The 20,574-nt window shown below is 42.6% G+C and overlaps 1 protein-coding gene across 2 annotated transcripts in view; it reads left to right on the forward strand.

The window, feature by feature from the left end:
• The first annotated feature begins 1,953 nt into the window (after positions 1–1,953).
• The window catches only part of LOC109518764 (ras-GEF domain-containing family member 1C), a 25,378-nt gene continuing 6,757 nt past the window's right edge, over positions 1,954–20,574 (forward strand). Inside the window, exons 1-7 of one of the 2 annotated variants that reach the window (XM_019874809.1) lie at positions 2,340–2,574; positions 2,660–2,712; positions 13,720–13,801; positions 16,284–16,499; positions 17,641–17,763; positions 17,896–18,033; positions 19,062–19,283. In XM_019874809.1, the coding sequence (XP_019730368.1) occupies positions 2,678–2,712; positions 13,720–13,801; positions 16,284–16,499; positions 17,641–17,763; positions 17,896–18,033; positions 19,062–19,283 (816 nt within the window). In that variant the 5' untranslated portion in view covers positions 2,340–2,574; positions 2,660–2,677. The other variant, XM_019874810.1, reaches the window with a different exon arrangement.

A 20,574-nucleotide genomic window follows, 5' to 3' on the forward strand; every position in this document is an offset into this window, starting at 1 on the left:
AATACAACAACTCAATAATGGAGGAACAAGTGTCTGTTGTGTTTGTACTTCCCGAGCAAGGGGTCCAAATGTTATCACTATACGACTACTGCATCCACCGGAGAGGTTTTATCTGTTCACTGTGTGAAAATTCTAAATTCACAATGACACTGGAGTGTGTGACATAGCCACCTACTGGTCTGGCATTGCTACTACAGAATTTGACATTCTTGCAGGTCTGTGTGCATGTGGGACTGGTTTGTTTTTAATTGAACATGAGTTTTTTGTTTTTTTCTGACAATAACAAAAGAAAACATTTCAATACTGTCCTCATAAGAATCACCAGCTTGAAACCGGTCATCGCTCGACTCCCTTAATACGTCACTCCGGCTTCTACGCTCTTCTCAGCCAGGAGGTCCCCCCCTTGCTGTGTTTGAATGGGGTTAATTATATTCATTTACTGTAGTTTCAGTGCAAATGCAGTTGGGCTATAAATGTCAAGGTCTCATTTGAGATATGACCCTCAGAGTGTCACTCAAACCGTGCTCGTGGAAGCTTCTGCCTGGAGATTACAAACAAAACTGGCCATCTCTGTTTCTTAATCTTCCAAACAATATTTGTGCATTGCCATTTTTTGCTGATTTGGTGATGAAATTGGTTTGCCAGTAAATCATGTTTTATGTCAATGTCATGACATGCCATTATGTGGGTTTATGTGTGTGTGGGAGCGAGGCTCTGTGTGTGTAGTTTTAATGACATTATAAGTCAATGCTTCTACATTTGTACATGAGAAAATATTTGAGGAGATTGACAAGACAACATGGATAGTATGTAGTGGCAATATTTATTTAACACCAGCTACACATTTCTACAAATTACATTTCCAGTCCTTACAGGGCAAGTAAAAATTATGAAATTATAGTAAGATAAGATTTGTTAATATACTTATCTATCAGTCATGGGCCATACATTTGTTAAATGAGTTATCAATACTAAAACAAACACAAAAATGCAACATAACAGCACACAACTGTCACACCTAGAGCATCTGGAGCAGTTCAGAATCGATATTTATCCAATAACATGACAAAACCATTTATTGAATATTATGTTTTATACACACACACACACACACACACACACACACACACACACACACACACACACACACACACACACACACTGGAATAATAATGACTTCATCTCAATTTACTCAAATATATTTCTTCAGTGTGCAATTTGGACCTGTTTCATTAAACCTAAAACCGATATAATCGCAGTGAAGACATGCCTTATTCTGTTGTATGAATTGCAACATGTTAATTGTACCTTCTGCCATAGAACGAAAAGGAGAATGGTTTTCTGCCTCTCCCTATACATTGTTCATACAGATACATATTTGCATTTGATTAATAACACCAGTCAACAATGTTATGCAAATTTCTTTTGCAAGTAAACAGATGGGTTTTTTTTTCATGAAACGTCATAGCTGTAAATTAAATTAAATAAAGCATGGTTGAAATCCATATTGCGCAAGCTTTTATCTGACAAACTAAGCAAAAGATGAAAATACAGTCGCTCAAAAACCCGATGTGCTTCAAAAAAATAAAGACGTTTTAAATCAGCGTCAAGATACGTTCAAGGGCACTGTGGAAACATAAAGCCATCTCTGATTAAAACTTTTTGATGACCAGTTACTGGTCATTGGTGTAATTATCAGACAAATAAAATTGATCTGGATCATCCCCCGGAACCCTTGATGAAATTGCCTTTATAATAAAGGTTAGGAAATAATGATCTATTGATAAAATCTATGGGCATCTATTGATTTATTATCGTCTTAAATCAAGGATTCACAATGTGATCAGGTTAAACCCCCTGACAGAAGACTGTTGATTGCACAGTCCAATCATCCTGCAATGTTTTGTTGTGAAAGTCTGGACCGGATATTGCGCGTGTTTTTTTTCTGCGCTTGACGCCTACGAGTACTTGTCTCTCCTCTCGTGTCGGATCTCCTGCGTTGTGGACGTGTTGATAAAATCCATCGTGTCTCGTCTCAGCGCGGAGCAAGACGATCGCCACGCCTTTGGGGAGTCACTTTGACACGGCGTCAGCTCACATCCAGTGTCCGTTCTCTCTCCTCTCGGGATTTTTTTCCCTGACTCCACACAAGAGGAACATTTTCTCCTTGCACATCAATCACGCACGCCGCTCTGCTTGTTTGGAGTGTCATCGTGCTGCTGCGTGGACGTAAAATCATTTGGGGAGGATATCTGAAGGTGCACTCGTGTTTATATCGGATAGCTACACGTCGGATCAAGAATGGGACTTGCAGCCTAGTGGTGGTAAGGGCACTCTTACATTATCTTTACAAACCTAATTGTATTAGTTCACGCCCTTGGTCAGTGCATTTCCTCTGTAAAAAAAAAAGATTCTTGACCGTGCCATCCACTGGAAACCTGACAATGACAATTTTCAATAATTGCATTGAATTGTTCTTGGCGCGAGTGTGTGCGTGTGTGTGCACGTCTTCGGGGCGTAAGAGGGGACCCTGCACCCCTCTTTGGTGACCAGGTGACCGTGTGACGGGAAAGGTACTTGACTGTGTTACGATGCAGATGTTGGCATTCATCGTTCGTGCAATTATTACACTGCTGAGTGAGTGTGGAAGCAGTTTTTTTTGGTGAAGACACGCTCGATGCCAACTCATGCACTCACTTTCCACAACAGAAGGTACACCTGCACACTCATGAGAGCCAATGAAAGAGCTAGATATTTCAAAAATAATTATATATATATATATATATATATATATAGAGAGAGAGAGAGAGAGAGAGAGAGAGAGAGAGAGAGAGATGAAATAAAATGTGTGTGTATAATGTTTTTATATATAGTCGTGTGTACGGACGGAATTAAAATAGCACCCCTGAGGATAATACTGTGGCAGTACAACCACAATAATCACAAAATGAATTAGCAAGAGCATTGGCATGTTTGCGTTTTGCATTGGATTTTATTAGATTGTGAAGGTGTACCTAATGAATCGGCAGGTAGTGTGTCATGTTGAACAGATGCATAGGATCCATACCCAAAATGTAGAAAATGGAGGAAAAAAAAAATCATAGTGATGCATTATAGCAGTTCTTTTTTGCCTCAGGCTGACGGATGTCGAAGCTTGGCAAAGGAAGCTGAAAAGGATCTGTTATCTGTCTTCGGCAGCTTACTTTAAGGTGCACAAGTGCGAGGCGAGCTCTGTCACAAACCAGTTAGGTGGGGAGGAAGTCTACTCAGGATTTGCTGAAATTACCAGTCAGGCCACTTGCGTGCGTCGTTCCCACGCCCTCAGCTCCTCGCAGCCTCTCAGTGCTTCTCATCACAGTTGTGGACCTTAAACGCTTCCTCCAGCTTAGGAAGCCACCCTGAGAAATGTGTCTTTGCTCAACTACATTGGCAGTGTGTTCTTGTCGGCACTACCTGTCCTCTGAATTGGTTTTAGCCACCGTTGATTAACTGCGGCAGCACCACGAGCTTTCCTGCTGTAACGGCCCTTTTCACGGCTATCATGATGACATGGTAAAACAGTCGATGGTAGGAACGATACAGTAATTATGGTTCCATTCCATTTCAGTTTTCGAGCGACAGCTTCCTGCAACTTGGCATTGTTGTGCAATTTGTTGAGAGTAGCAGAGTAGTTGTCAAGCACTCTTAGGAGTGGCTGGTACACTTCATTGCACGCTATGCAAGTGTAAGATTTTAGTGATGGGAGAATGCACATCAAGGCTTCGACATAATCATAAGTGATTATTTACAACATACATAGGTTTAAGGTTACAAACAGCACACAGTGAACTAGTTGGTACAAGAATGCATTTGTCTTCTATTTATGTCCTGGAAGTGTTTTTGAAAGAAATATTGACAGTAATTATGACTTCACTGCTTCGCTTAAGTTCGTGGTAGACTCGAGCAGGAACCGTAGGTCTCCCCCAAGGAGCACACGAGTTACCCGCGGGCCTGTTTTAAAAGTAGCTCACCATTGATGGGACATTGTGATTTCCTCGAAATGTGGATGCGATCAAATGAAAATGTAAACACCGGCTGAGATATTTAGGAATTAAGTGTTGCATATTAATATGTAACTGTTTCATACCTTGTTGAAACACTGTTGGCAATTATTGCGAGGAAGCATTTACCTGCCAAATGTCCTCGCGTCGATGCATACCATAAATGACTGATGCCAAGATCATTACAGATCATTTGTGCAAACTTGTTTCAGAAGTGTTTATTGATGTGTTAGCCCTTTGCCTTAATTAGTACCCAAGAAGTTTCAAAAAGGGCGGTGACCCCTGAATTAGAGGACCCTCAACACTTATGAATGCGTCAATAATTTACATCTCACTTCTTGTCAGTGTTTTCAGTTTTCCAATTGTTTGTTTATTGATCGAATATTGAAGTGTTGACACAAAATGCAATGGAGGGCACTGCATGTCTGCAAGCAACACGGACACTGTTGATTCATTGTTGATACGAATTCAATCAAAACAAGAATTTGTCAGCAAAGGCTTACATGCACACAGACCTCCATTCTGGCACCACTGGTCTGCTCAATTCGACACTGGCATTGAAACAGTAGTTTGTTTCGAGAGATTCTCACGTAGCCTTAAAAAATGGCCACAAATGTATCATTAATGGATTATTTCCCCAGAGGTCAGTGGTCTGCAACCACCTGGTTGCGGCCATGTTGGATATTTTGTACAGGGCCGCAGGAGAGACGCTGAATAAAAGTATTTCAGTCTTCCAGTACAGTAAAAGTGCACGTTTTAGAGGGGCTTTTTATTGTGGGCAGCCTGAGGTACATCTGTGCAATAATCCTGCTGACGAATCACCATCTTGACATGTTGCACCTGAGAGGTGGATGTATTATCTCGGCAAAAGCGAAGTGCAACACAAATTTAGAAAGATTTGTTAGAAAATGACATTTTGTTTAAAAATTATATATTTGATATTCATATATATGGGCTGAGTAAGGGTACTTTTTTTTTTTTACTCCATTTCAGTCATTTCAGTCGATTGAGTGAACGACTTCCTCCCAAAGCGCTCACTTGTGCATGAGTCACCACAAGTGTGCAGGTACAGACAGAGAACACAATACGTTGTACCCTGCAATTCGACTTCGGTGCGTCGAGAAGACCAGGTGTGTTCCTCTTAATGAGAGTATGAGACAGGTCTGCAAAGTGTGAGGCCCCTCAGTGTTTGCGTAGGAAGAGGGCAGAAGGTTTTTTTTCTGTCTGGGGCAGGGCGACGGTCCGGGAGACACAGTTGTTCGCTTGCAATGACAGCTTTATCGCCGTCACAAGGTTTATGGTGGTGCGTAGCTTACGAGGGCCGAGGCGTGCGCGTGCGTGTGAGTGTCTGTGCCGGAATTCCAATTGTCTATTCCACAGCCATGAGATAATTCCATCATGGTTTTGAGTCAGGGCAATCAAAACAGAAATAGAGGAAACAGCCTAGACGGAGGATTGATACAATCCCAAAAGGTTGTAGGAGTCCTCTTAATCAATTAATTAATCTGTCATGCTGGCTGAAGAGTAGCCCAGGGTGTTCCAAAGACAGCTGGGATTGGCCCATTTTATCCCTAATCAGGGCAAGAACTATGGAAATCGGGTGACTTGATACAATTCCATGTTGCAAATTAGCACCGTTCGAGAGAACATTTTTTTTTTTTTTTTTTTTTATCGTAGTGCTATATACAGTAAAAATGTCAACTACACAATAAAAGTCTTTCATTTGTATTGTTATTTTGATGTGGGCTAGCTCCGTTGCCACACTAATGAAGTGTCTGAGACGGTAACACAGCAACAGTCGTCTTTCTATTATGTCATTCTTGGTCCTCACGGCCCAGGCGTGACTAATCCGTTTCCCCCCTCAATCAAACTATTACAGGACATGAATGTAACAGCTGGATTAGGCGTGAGGATATTCGTCATGCCTGGAGAGTGGGTCACAATGAGGATGTGCTCGAGAGGCAACTGTTCATTTAAACAACGTCCATCGTATTCACTTGATGTAAATTTCAAAGTCAGTATGTCTCATCCAAATAGTGTTTCTCTGACAAGAGCTGAAATGTTTTAAGGAGGTCTCCCGTGGGGAAGTTGTGCAATACAAAAAGGAACTTGGTACTATATATGGGGGAAAATAAAACAAAAAATGCCCAGTGTGCATTTTCATCTCAGTGTCAAAAAAATCTTGCAAGTGTTCCTGCTCAATGGGGAAACACCTCAGTTTGACAAATCAGATTAAGTAAAACCGGCAGGGCTGAGCCACTTAATACAAAAAAAAAAAAATGGATAAATGGATACATGGATTAAAATATGTACTCTCAAAAAAGAACTGTAATAGGAGCTCATGTTTTGCACATATGCATATATTTTGTCCATGTTGAAAATAGCATTTTTGCCCTACATTTGGTTAGGAAGTGCGCACACCTATATAAGTAGCCTGGATTGAAAAATTGTGTCATTTTCACCAATTATGTCAAACCTATTGCGTCAGTTCTCACTCAATTCTACATTTGATTGATTGCTGCCTCTAAGTCAGCTCGGAAGTCTCCAGTGGTCCACGGCGGCCCTGAGCAGGATAAAGTGCCGTAGAAAATGGATTGATGATTAGGAGGACAAAACATTTTGATGGTGCACCTGACAGAGTCTCACATGATTCCTTTAGACTGCTGAACTTGATCAGGAGAGTCACTGTGAAAAAAAATGAATGTGCCTCAATGTTGGGTGAAAAAGCAGGGACAGAACTGAATTTTGATGGACGGCAAGGAGAGAAGTGAGGGAGCCACAGTGGGGAATTCAACTGGCATCTAATTACCTCCCAACAGGAGCCTTGACTCCATGGAAACGCTTCACGCGCGCGCACAGGCACACATTAGGAGCATTGCTGCCGCCACATGGCTCTTGACACACATGGATTGACTTGGTCCAAAGAGCAACGGAGTATCATTGCATCCGACTGGACTCTTCTGTTATCTCCCTTATCCAAGCATCTCACTCCACCTCACATATGATCAGCACCTTACATCACTAGTTACACCTTCCCCCGTCAACAATGACATTTGAGGGGAGCGGAAGTCTAGAGTGGTAGATGCTGCTTTAGCTATGTTGAGCCAGAACGTAAAGAATGGTTTCTTGGGTTGAGCCAACTAATGATAGTGCTTTCTCTAATCATATTAGCGCATACGAGGCAAGAATTACGATCAGTGAAGATTGTGTATTCCCCCAGCACTAATTACGCCGCGTTGACATCATACATCGGTCGCGATACGGCGCACGGCATCTGTCCATGTTAGTCATAATGAGCAGATAGATATCACATCTGCACGAAAGGAGACAGCCGCGATGACTCCAGCGGATGGCTGATTATCAGATTTGCCTCTGTAAGCGTGGTGGCAGCATATATCGCAGGTTTGACGTGTTTATCTGTGTTTACATGAGTCGGCTCATTTAGACAAGCCCTCTAAAGACTTTGAGGTATTATGCATGCATATGTTTCAGCGTTTGCTCCACTCTTGTTTTTATTCCCTCATTCTTCCGTTCACTAGCCCTTAAGTGAGGATAAATATTCATATTTAGAGAGAAAGACCCCCCCTCCCACCCCCTTCTCAGGGATGGTTGTAGATTGTAATATCTGGAAGAAGACGTGAATCTTTTTCAAAGATTTACGTCCATTGTGAACGGCAGGGACAGTCACAGATAAGCCTCCTTGTCGGCAAGTGTATACCTCATCTCAGCTCCAATTATGTATGAATAAAGCTGCACATCAAATGTCAGACAGTCTCAATTTATTGAAGAGAAAGAAAGTGTAATTTTTTTTTTTACATGACACGAGTGGTGTCATCACGTCAGATACTGTTCAATTTTCTGTTCGGGTGATCGTTTGACTTTTTCCACTTCAGACCAGTTGAAGTGGCATTTTATCGATGTTAAAAAAATGGGGGGTAGAGGGACTGGTTCAAAGAAAATGTGGTCAACTGAACACAGTCTTGTTTCAAGAGGGATATGCATATGAACAGTTTTCGTAAACTGTCCAAATCCTTCTATTCCGTCCTTTGGCACGCCGCTTTTTGTATTAGGTGTGAAATCTGGTCTTGCATAGATAAACACAAAGATGATATATTTTCAGGGCGCCATGACTTATTCTGTCGTATGAAGGGCAACAAGTGGATACACGGGTTGGTCATACCCATTGCTGTATGTATGGAAAATGACAACAACAAACGCTCTCAAACTGAGCCGTACCATATTGAATCGAATCGTAATCCCACTTTTTTTCATCCGTTGTGTACCCCCATTGTGTCCTTGTTGATTGGCACAGCACTTTCCTCAAACGCGTTGTTTTGAAATGTACTCTAGAACTGGAAATACATTTGGATTGGACTGGCTACATGATGCGGGTGCCATAACATTGCCTCCATCACGTCATGACACATGATGAAGGATGCTTTTTGTTTTCATTCAGTCATTCTTCACAAAGGAACATCGGCAACTACTGGCCCGGCTGTAGTATGTATTACAGTGTTTTCCTTCATTTTTAATGAATGGGGATCGTTTTGACAACATTGTCCTCTGTGAGAGAAACCAACAAAAGTTTTGACTAGGTGATTGTCTGGTACCCTTCAAAGCATGCAGCTTGCCTTTGCAGTGTCAAAAAGATATACTGTATCACCCTCCTCCTCTGCGGCTGAATAGTAGCGCAGATGGTAGCACTTACAGTGAAGGTGGGACTAAGTTACACTCCCAGCCCTTCCAGTCCCTTTATACAAGCCCATACACATGACCCACCCATATGTATGCACACAAGTGTGTCCAAACTCGCTCAAGAATGAGGATGGCTTGGTGGGGTGTGGAGGAGAATTCCCGGTGGTCTTTGCAGTTGGATGGCTAGACTCTGTGGCCGTGGAACAGGTGCCACGTGTTAACCTGCTCCGTGTCACATTCATGACAATAAAGGGACTCGGGGAGGGTGTCCCTGGTAAGTTTGATTGCCCAACATGTGTCGCAGCATAGCCTGGGAGGAGAATGGGAGGGGGTGGGGCTGAAATGCCTCGGCCGAAACGCAATCCGATGTTGGGCTGCAGTGTGGGTGCTGGTGTGCACGCAAGTTTATTTTTTTCTTCAAGGCACAATGAACTCATTTGTTTGCGGCTTTCGCTCCTCCTCAGAAAGACACACCGCGGACCACAATGGCGAGCCGGGTGAACATATGGGAGCACTAGACAGTATGTTGTTTAGCTTTGCATGTGTACATCGCCATTCAGTCGATAACCGTTGGGGTACAAAAGCCTCCCAGTGGAGAAGCAGAATGTTGCCCGGGAAATGAATAGGTGGGCGTGCAAGTGGAGCAAGACTGGAGTTACAAATAAGGACAGTGGGGCCAAACTTGCACCTGTCTGGAAGCACAATTTGATCTTTCAAAGAATACTCTTAAAACAGTGTCAGGACCAAAATTACGCAAGGAAGCATGTTTTGAGCACCCACTCCCAAAATAGAGGACATTGCCATGTTTGAAAGAAGCGATCACATGGATGCTAAAATCGTGTTGGTAGACAGAGACCATTTTCTTCTTTTCCCCTCCTTCCTATACGGCTAAACTTATCCCATCCAGGAACAGGGAAGTACCAGCCGAAACAAAAACATGGGAACAGACCTTTTTAAATCTGGTGTTGTGCCCTACTCTGAAGTGTTCTTTTGGGGCTGACTTTTTAATGCAGTGTCTACGAGGTCTTATATGAAAGAAAACAAGCACAGTCAGCTATGGTATAATATAAAGTGTGTGAGGACCTTTTATTTTTGAAGATCATTAATAAGGTGGGATACAATTATTGAGAACTTATGTCAGAGTGGAGCTTTGCAGGAAGTCTTTTGCACAGCAGATAAAAAGAAAGCGGGAGGTGTATGCGGCATTTGTTGTTTGTTGTCAAGTATTGTGAAACTGACTCACGATTACAGTCAGCAAGCATTACTTCCTTATTTTTCCTCCTCAACGACACTTAAGAGAATTTAGTCACGTCACATTAATTAATTTGTAGAAAAGCTCACTCGATTTTTGCCTCGACTGATTTCAGACACAATCAACAGTGAAAGCCACACAATCATCAGAATTTTTAACCACAGTTTAATCCATTGTTATACCCATCCGCATCCAGATCTAGCTATCTATCTTTGTCTGTTGTTCTCCACCTCACAGTGCCGAGGTTGTAGATTCTTCCTGTGTGGAGTTTGCATTTTCTCGCCTGCGTGGGTTTTCTCCGGTACTCCAGTTTCCTCACACATTCCAAAAACATGCATGACTGGTTAAATGAACACTGTAGTCTAAATTGTCCCTTGGTGTGACTGTGAGTGTGAATGGTTGTTCATCTATGTATGCCCTGCAATTGGCTGGTAACCAGTTCAGGGTCAGGGTGTACCCCACCTACTGTCCGACGATGGCTGGGATAGATAGATAGATAGATAGATAGATAGATAGAGAGGGGGGGGAGAGAGGGGGAGAGAGAGAGACACACACACACACACACACACACACACACACACACACACACACACACACACAGTCTGTCATTGCTGTTGTAGGCAAAATGATTTGACGCGTTTCAGGTGTGATTATGAGTGCGATGACCTTAAAATTCTTTGTCACACACTCCAACAATTCCCAATTGTAGATAAAGATGATATGTAGCCTTCAATATTTTCACTAAAAGAAGACCCCAAAGTGATAATGGATGGGAACAAAGCTGCAACTGTACTCCATCTACCCCCATTCAAGCTTCACCTTTGTCCTTCGACTCTGTAATGACAAAGGTCAGATTGCCATTCGATTTGGACTGACTAAGCCTCTTCTGTCTGCGCTTTTAACCTAGTTACCACACACACACACACACACACACACACACACACACACACACACACACACACACACACACACACACACACACACTCAGGTATGTGTGCGTTGTGCTAGTTATATGCAGTGAAACAGGTTTCACAGATAACGCCGAAACCAAAGAAGAAAAGCTATGTTGTGAATCTGTCTGACAGCTTTAGGTTTTAGGCCATTGTTTCATCGACACTACGATGACACGCCTCCGCTTTACTCACTCACAACCAGACACACAAGCACACGACGAGACAGTCAAGGGTGCTGATAAAAGATGACTTGTCTCCAGACTGAGCCATTGTGTTCATCACAATCGAACAAAGCAAGTGGATCCCCCCGATGGCCAAAATGACAGCCTGACTGAAGCTCAGACGACACGTGCACGCTCCCATGCACGCCATAAAGGGGCTTGAACAATGACACACTCAGTCCAGACAGAGAACGGGGCTGCTGTGGTTGGCCATGGAGCTCTCCAGGGGGGGTTACAGCTCACACCACTACACTCACCTGTTCTTAGCTGTGTATTTCGTTGTGGGTTTTCATTCAGTGTTAATTCAAAGCCATAGCCACTGAGTGAGAGTTGTGTCTCTGTGGTTGACCTCTTGGAAGTAAACATTAAAAGGTCAAAATGTAGAAATAAGAGTGCCACTCTTTTTAGAGCAGGCTTACCTCCCAGACTTTGGAGTCGGTAAAAATGTGATCTTGAGAGACATTTAGATAATTTTATCCCCCTCAACATGCTTCAAATACATTTGAACTCACCGTTTAATATACAGTGGCACCTCTACTTATGAACGTCTCTTCATGTGAAATTTTCAAGTGACGAAACGCCTCAACAGGAAAATATTGCCTCTTGTTACAAAAGAAATTTTAAGATACAAAAGGTTAAAATACAATATGGGCTGCTACTCGCAGCTTCGAGTTTCCTGAACGCAACATACTTATAGCTGCTCTGCCATTGGCTAATACCGAGCACCATCCTGGCATCCCATTGGCTAAGAGGGACTTCTATCATACGTGTCTATGCGTGTAGATAGATAGATGTGTGTCTATGCAGCGTCCTTGTCATTCGCCCCTCAAGCCATGAGGTGTCCTGATAGTTTTATGTAAATGTGAATCACCCAGAAAAAGTGTTCACCAGTCGGGCGAACACTTTGCTGATGTTCGCCTTGGACATTTTTGGAGGATCCTTAAAAGCCGACAAAAGCAAACGTCCTTGGATCGGTTCGTGACAAAACGCCAGGCAAAAACCACTTCTGAGAGAGAACATGAACTAAAGAGGGCAAAAAACGATGAAAAGTTAAATGACCATCATTTTTATTCTTTATTCTTTGTTTTTTACATGAAACAACTCTCATTTATTGTGCAATAATCTCATTGTAACATGTATTTGTTACATATTTTGATGCATTTTTATGCTTTAGAAAACATTTATGTCTTTTTTTGGGGGGAGGGGATGATTAGGGCATTTACATGGAAAACGCGTCTCAACTTCGAAAATTTTTTAGTTAAGAAATTTCTTCCAGAACCAATTAATTTCGTAAGTAGAGGTACCACTGTATTCCTTTATGTCAAATAAGAAATAGTTGTCACTCTCAGTTAATGTGTAATGAAAAACTGACTATTCAAAGCCCACTCGCTTCATGCTAACATATAAGGTGAAACACTATAAACGAGCCAACAGAAATTGGCACAAATGTTCCGGTAATTGTAAATCTTCTTGCTCGTGCTTCTTTAACTCATAAAGAGCAGCAACAAAACTGACAAGCATGTATTCTTTCTGTTCTCTCTGAACAACGATTTTGACAGGAGTTCATCATCTTTATTCTCTTATAGCAACTATGCTGCATCTCTTCCAAAAGGCCCCAGTGCTGACTGGCATGTTGCGGCACAATGTGGTACGACTTCAAAGGCAGGCAACTCTAAATTCATTTTTAGCAGTTGGCTCTTCTGTAAAAAGACAAAAAACAAAACCAAAAAAAACAAATCATTTAAAAAGCTGTGATATCTAGGGGCATAAATGATGAACCGCAATGAGGGGAGACTAGCTCATGTAAAGCAAATGTGTGTGATTATTTAACATAACATCTATTTTACTGATGATTTTAGCTTGTTGTGACCCATGTACAAGTATATGTGACTAAATGCCTCAGGGTAGTTTTGCTCTTCAGCCGCCGCACACCGCGAGATGCTTCAGAATCCAACTAGAACCCAATCATGGCAAAAAAAAAATGACAGCTGGCCCTTCACTCCCACACATTGGGCGATTTAGCATAAGGACTCCTTGTGACGTGAACTGTGTGAGCTTGTATTGCGTTCTGAGGGTCGTCATACAATATGTTGTGCCGTATCACTTTTTTTAATCCATAAAAAGGTAGAATGTCCGTCAAGGAAGACCCAAGTTCCAACTGAAAGAGGACATACCCTGGCATGAAAAAAATTGGAATTTATTGAATAGTAGGGTTTGCTCCCATTCATTTGAATGCAGCCGTTGTGGTACTTATGCTGCCCGTGTATATTTTTTCTCACAAGCGTCTCTACTTCATACACAGGTACGTATGGAATGATAAATATGGTTCCGTATTTTTGTAAATGACAAAATGTGTACTCTATGTGCTGTATTTCTATTGCTTGGCGGGTTTGTGGTGAGCATCTGTGTCTCGCTCGCTTATAACCCAGAAATGTATTTTTTCGCCAGAATGAGTTTTGGGTGGAGTTCCGCTACATCACTCAGTGTGCGGCGGCCTTTAGGGAAATTCCAATAAGTTTCATCAACCTCTCAGGCTACTTATTTACTTTTATTTCCAGTGACTATGTTTCACAGTCAAATTCATTGGGAAAGTTTTGCTTCTTCAACATGGCAGAGGTTGCTTCAGAGAGTTTGAATCAGGTCAGCACTTGCTATTTTTTTATTTTTGATTTAAAGGCTTAAATTCACACTATTTATTTCAATAACTCGTCTTTTTTAGTGCGTGTAAACGTACGGAATGACCCAGTGTGTCATTCACGTACAGACCTTGACTGATTTACCTTCAGCCCGACCAAACAGACTTTGATAGTAACTGCATGATGGCTGTGAGGCAATGATGAATCACAAGCAGGCAGCTGCTGTTGAGGAGTCAGGCTGGTAAAGTTGTAAATAGAAGATTATCTCTCATGATACAGGAAGTCTTTGACAGTGTGCGCATATAGGAAAAAAAATCTCTCTCAACAAAATCAATTTTGTTTGTGAAGTTTTGCCTGTGCGGAATGATTTATAGATGTTTGATATGTCAAGGAAATTCTTTTTCTGCCTTTTCTAGTTAAGCCTATAACACGGACAAGTTTCTTCCGGCTTAAATTTTTTTTCCTCTTCATTTATCAGGCCATGTCTCCGTGGTAATGCAATCCATTGGAGGTTACTGCAAGGACACTACCAACTCCTGCAACTAATTTAGATTGTGACACATCACATTTTGAGAGGGAAACATGACATGTTGACCTACTTTGATTTATTTTGAAGTCTAATGCCACAAAATAAGGCAACATGTCTGACAGTTTTTTCATGTAACTTTTTTTTTTTATTTATTAGACTTTAGCATGTTCGAGACTCTAGATTCTAGAGTCTCGAACATGCAAAAGAGGCTCAGGGCATATCGCTATAGAGATGTAATTCCAGGTTTCAGAAAGCCAGTAAGACCACCCACCCTGTCTTTAGCCTTTTGTTTGCCTGTCTGTGTGTGTTTGGATCGAGGTGTCTACACATGCATGAAGAAGTTCTCGTGTTCAGAAGAAATGGTGGGGGTGCGGAACAAAGAGAAACGGAGACATTCTCACAGGAAACTCGAGACGTGCGTCAGCGAGTAGTTGACCTTTCACCCATGCAGACACCGGGGATGCTGCTCAATTGAGGTGGCTGAACAGCTCTGGATGGGGGGCGGGGACTTGAAGGTCACCCATGGGTAAAAAATTGCCATTCTCAAGTTTCCTTACAGGAACAAAGCATGTGCTGAATTGATCAGTATCTTCATTTGTTTGAGTTTATTTGTGTTCAAAAGTGTTTGCCATATCAACCTTGGATTTCAATAATGATCAATGCGCTTAACATGTATGGCACTTTTGTACCACCAAGGTCCTCAAAGTGCTTTTACACAATCGCCTCAGTTCAGTATTTTGCCCAAGGAGACATCGATATGGTCGCGACAGCCTTCAGGTTGACAGACAACCTCACTCGCCCCTTCATGCAAGCGTTCAACAGTTAACTGCCCAATCTTGTTGCTAACCTTCGCAGAAGGACCCCCTAAATCACAAAACGTGTCAGATTATTTTAACTATCGAGTCAGCTTGCCATTCGGACATTATTTCACAATGTCTTTGCTCGTGTTGTAGTTGCCGCTGTGCTCTCTCCACTAGGTGTGTGCGTCCATTTTTACATTTCTCGATTAGTCGCCTCTGTCCAGCTGGCCTCGGTTCCTGCTGTTTCTCTGTATTTACTTTATAATCGTCTTTAGCCTATACAGTATATTCTGGGAGGCAATTATTCACATCTAACGAGGTCCAGGAAGAAACTATCCATTCACTTAAAAGTTCAACACAGTTACATAAGGCTCCTAGACTAGTGGAAATTGATCTGTAAATATGATTTTGATCAAAATAGCATTTGTAATGTATTTGTATTTAAGGGGGGGGGGGAAAGATCTTGAAAATCAATCACTGTTATTTTCATTCACTACTTCAGAAAATGAACAAACACAAAATGTTCTCAATTTGAAATGCAGGGCAGTGTTTGTGCCACACCCCCTGGATGACAGACAGTGGGAAGAATAGGCATGGCCATCATCTTAATAACTTATGACATGTTGCTCAAGAGTTCTGTCAGCTTGTTTTTTTCCCCTCCGATAACAATTGTACCTTGAGGAACATGAGACCATCTGTTCGTATCGTATCTGTGCACATCTCTCAGCTTACAGTTCACCGGTGCTCAGATGCAGTGTCAGCCCAGTGAGGGAAGCAACATGTTGAATTTTTAAAGCGCGTAACCGCAGTACTTTCGTCCAGCGAAAGACATACAGGGCAGAAATGGAGGCCACGCACTCATTTTACAGCTGGTTTCCTTGGCAACTGAGTGACCCATATTTTCATTGGGTCTTCTGTCATGTGGGAGACGGCACAGCTGTTGGGGCGGGGGGACCCTCAGTGACAACAAAGTGTAAAGTGAATGATGCACTGGGAGGATAAATAGAGGCCCTAGCACATGTCATCATACAGTAGACAGTACCACGACCACCTGACTGTTTGGTCGTTTTTTTTTCCCAGAGCGAAATCAAATTCCTTTTTTTTTTTTTTTAAATTTGCTCACAATCTATTTTGATTTTCACTTTGTTCTATTCCAGCTAGGAATGCCCCAGACTTTGTGCTCAGGCACCATGTTCACCACTCCTAGTGGCTTCAGCCCCCATCTGGCCTGCGCTGAGCCTGAGGAGGAGGAGGAGGCTGCACAGGAGGGCCAGGGGCCCGCGGCTTGTCTGGCTGATGGGCCCCCCATCAGCTCTGCCTCACTGGAAACCCTCATCCAGAATCTCGTGCCTACTGCTGACTACTACCCCGAGGTAAAGGGCACGAGCATAACACTTGGTGGAGCGCTGACCTCCAACACAAGGCTGAATAATCGTAACTGGGTTCAGCGCCAGCATTCATTCATAAGGCATTGGGGATTCATGCATCGCTTACTATGAATCTGAGCGAAATGTGAAAATAAGCCATATTTCACTATTGGAACAAAACAAAAAAATCTCTTCTTGTGAGATGCTGCTCCTTCCATGAGTGCATCGATTATTGTACAGCAGATTTGCTGCGAGTGCATCTGTGATTTTCTGCTCTGTGCATCTGCTGAAAGAACAAATGTCATTTTGATGATGAAGTTAAAAGATCAATCCTGTGAAAATACACTTAAACTTATCAAAACTTGCTTATTAAAAAGTATTTCTTAGCGCTTTTTCTGAGTCTCACAGTCACAAAAATGGGTGAATATCGAATCACGAGAAAAGGAAGGAAGACTCATCACACAGTTCTCCAAATAAGAGCCAAAACGTGTTTGATTCAAGCTGTTGATTTGTCACTCCCAGATGGAGTTTATTGCAAAAGTTCCGCACAAAACAAAATAAAATTAAACATTGTATATTTAGACACACCGGATTCTTCAACGAAGTCAAGTAATTTTCTCTTCATGCAAGTGCGCTACCCAAAGCTACAATAAAGGGCAAAAAAAACACACAAGAAAAACAGACGGGCTTACCGAATTTAGCATCCAGTAGAGACTCCAGTGATTATAAACCTTCAAAGGACTCCTAACAATACTCCCAAACATATACTCTGTGGGTACAGCAAATTTAAAAAAAACACAAAATGAGGTACTGTTTTACATTGAAGGGACGCCCTCTTCTTGCTGTTAATTACGCTGCATCTCCTCCAGTATACCTCAGTGTTGCTTTGCATGTTGTGGCATGACGTTCTACTACAATGAAGGCGTGCACCGAATGTGGACTTACTGTATGTGCGTACTGTAAAAATCCCATCAAAAAAATTATTGCTTGAGTAGCTGAGATATCCCAGTGTGTATATGATGAACTGCGGTATAGCGGGGTTTACTGCACAACACTCCAGAGACTCGAAACCATTCAGTCATTCACTTACAGATGACATGCTTTGTTGACACGATGGCAAATAATGTCTCCTTCTGTCCTATGACAGAAAGCCTATGTGTTTACGTTCCTGCTGAGCGCCCGTCTGTTCATCCCTCCTACGGAGCTGCTGGCCCGCGTGTGTGAGCTGTGCATCAAGCAGCAGCAGCTGGACCAGAGCCCACTTGATACGGTGGGCACTTCCTCACACTTGAAACCACAAAGCACTCCGTAACGCACAGACCTCAGAGCACAGCCGAGTCCCGTTCTTCTGCGAGCGTGCAACTGGATGACCAGCTTTATGATTGTTCTTATCCAACAACAGGCAAAAGTGCGCAAGTTTGGTCCTAAGATCCTGCAGCTGCTCACAGAGTGGACGGAGACATTCCCCTCTGACTTTAAGGAGGAGAAGATGGTTGGACTCCTGAAAGACATCATCCACAGGATAGCTCCCTGCGATGAGGTCATTCCATAATATTTACTCCATCTTTGTTCGGGAATGTTTCTTGGACGCTACACTCGAAGCAAGTTACATCTATGCTGTATCTCTGGCCGTAATTACATAATGCAAATATGCTATATAGCTCAAGTGAGGAATGCAGTGATGTGGAAATGGATTCCGCAAAATCACTGCCACTGTGTCAGTGTGAGGTTTAGTAGCCGTAGCACAGTGTTACGCAATCTTTGCATGGCAGGGCTGAGAGGAGACAAGGACGTTAAGAGGAGTGGTTGGATGCGCCGCCTCAAGAGAGAACGGATGGATGGCTGCTCTGAGAACATTTGGGGGGGAGGGCTACCGACCACAGAGGGGAAAAATAGAAGAGAAGGAGGATTCTTAGCAAAAGGTAAGATGGAGGAAGTAGATTTGAGGTGAGCAAGAAGGGAAGGTCCGGCAGTGATGAATGTGTTGCTATTTACGGCCCGTATGTGTAAGGGGGGGTAGGGGGGGAATTCATTCATTTGTGAGGCACACTGACCTCACACACTCTGTGTCCAGAATTGGAAGGGGATGAGCGAAGCAAAGCACTTACTCACCTCATCACTGCAATTGTATGTATGGAAAAACAGTGAATGTATCACATTTTCACAAAATATTTGTAATGTTGGCTGATGGCGTTGACGCTAAGATCCTCAACAGTCATCATTCTTTATGAAGAAATTTATGCTGTTACTGTTAGAACTGTATTTTTTGTAAAATTATGACGTTTTCCCCTTTATGATATGAAATGAAGGACATTACATTACATTGTGTTTTGTAATATTGACACTTTCTTATTTGTGAAAGTCCAACTTCATGTTTCCAAAAGCTTGCCTTTACACCCTTATATATTTGACTCTAGATATTTATATATTATTTATTTGAGTCTTTATTTAATTTCCAGGGTGGCCATAATGCTCGGTGGTGTGGATCTACAACCTACTGATAAAATATTCATTGTTTTCAACTAAGATTTCCTGACTGATCTCTCCTCTGATTCTTCTTCTATTCAGGCCTACTGGAAAACTTTAAACCAGGTGCTACAGAAGCTGAGCCAAAGGCTGGCCTTGATGAGTCAGGGGGAGGAGAGCATCATCAAGGTCTCCCTCAATGCCTCCTACATCTCCGACAAGCTCGTGGCCTTCAAGACCAAGCCCCCGCCCATCCAGAAGGACATGCTCTCCATCTGCAATGACCCTTACACACTGGCTCAGCAGCTCACCCACGTGGAACTGGTGAGGGAGGGAAGGGGAGGATGAAGGAAGGTTTTGTCAGCCAGAGATCAGGAAATGAGGTGATAACAAAGATGGATGAGGAGAAACAGTTGGTGGAGGATTGGCGAAGGGAGGCCAAGGTTGGTCAAGCGTTGAAATCACATCGGTATGCGCAAAGTGAAAATCGTATTGTTGACATTTAATTTTGGGGGTTCATCATGAAAGGAGGCACACCGGGGAACTTCAGGAGAATTCACAAGTAGTGAATCATGGGGCAATATTGACTCATTGTTTGTTCTTTTGTACTCCACACAGTGTATTAACTCAAAAGGATATCACAATGTTGAGACGTCATTAAGAACAGCAGCCGAATTGTTATTTTGCAAAAAGCGATCTCTGTTAGCGTGGGGGGTGCATTATTGTTTGGCACGTCAGTCTTACACTTCTGAGATTCCGAGTTCGAGTCTGCTGCGGCCTTACTGTGTGCAATGTGCATGTTCTTTTGCATTGGCTTTTCTCCATATACTCCAACTTCCTTCCACATTCCCAAAACATGCATGTTAGGTTCGATGAAGACTATGAATTGTCCAGAGGTTCGAATGATGGTGTGAATGGTTGTTTGTCTTCCAACCACTTCAGGGTGTACTCTGCCTCTCATTGTCAGCCAGAGATCAGGAAATGAGGTGATAACAAAGATGGATGAGGAGAAACAGTTGGTGGAGGATTGGCGAAGGGAGGCCAAGGTTGGTCAAGCGTTGAAATCACATCGGTATGCGCAAAGTGAAAATCGTATTGTTGACATTTAATTTTGGGGGTTCATCATGAAAGGAGGCACACCGGGGAACTTCAGGAGAATTCACAAGTAGTGAATCATGGGGCAATATTGACTCATTGTTTGTTCTTTTGTACTCCACACAGTGTATTAACTCAAAAGGATATCACAATGTTGAGACGTCATTAAGAACAGCAGCCGAATTGTTATTTTGCAAAAAGCGATCTCTGTTAGCGTGGGGGGTGCATTATTGTTTGGCACGTCAGTCTTACACTTCTGAGATTCCGAGTTCGAGTCTGCTGCGGCCTTACTGTGTGCAATGTGCATGTTCTTTTGCATTGGCTTTTCTCCATATACTCCAACTTCCTTCCACATTCCCAAAACATGCATGTTAGGTTCGATGAAGACTATGAATTGTCCAGAGGTTCGAATGATGGTGTGAATGGTTGTTTGTCTTCCAACCACTTCAGGGTGTACTCTGCCTCTCAGCCAAAGTCATATGGGGATAGGTTGCAACTTACCCCAACATAAGGAATGACA

The sequence above is a fragment of the Hippocampus comes genome, unplaced genomic scaffold (assembly GCF_001891065.2).
Source record: "Hippocampus comes isolate QL1 unplaced genomic scaffold, H_comes_QL1_v1.1 scaffold118, whole genome shotgun sequence".
Lineage (NCBI taxonomy): Eukaryota > Metazoa > Chordata > Actinopteri > Syngnathiformes > Syngnathidae > Hippocampus > Hippocampus comes.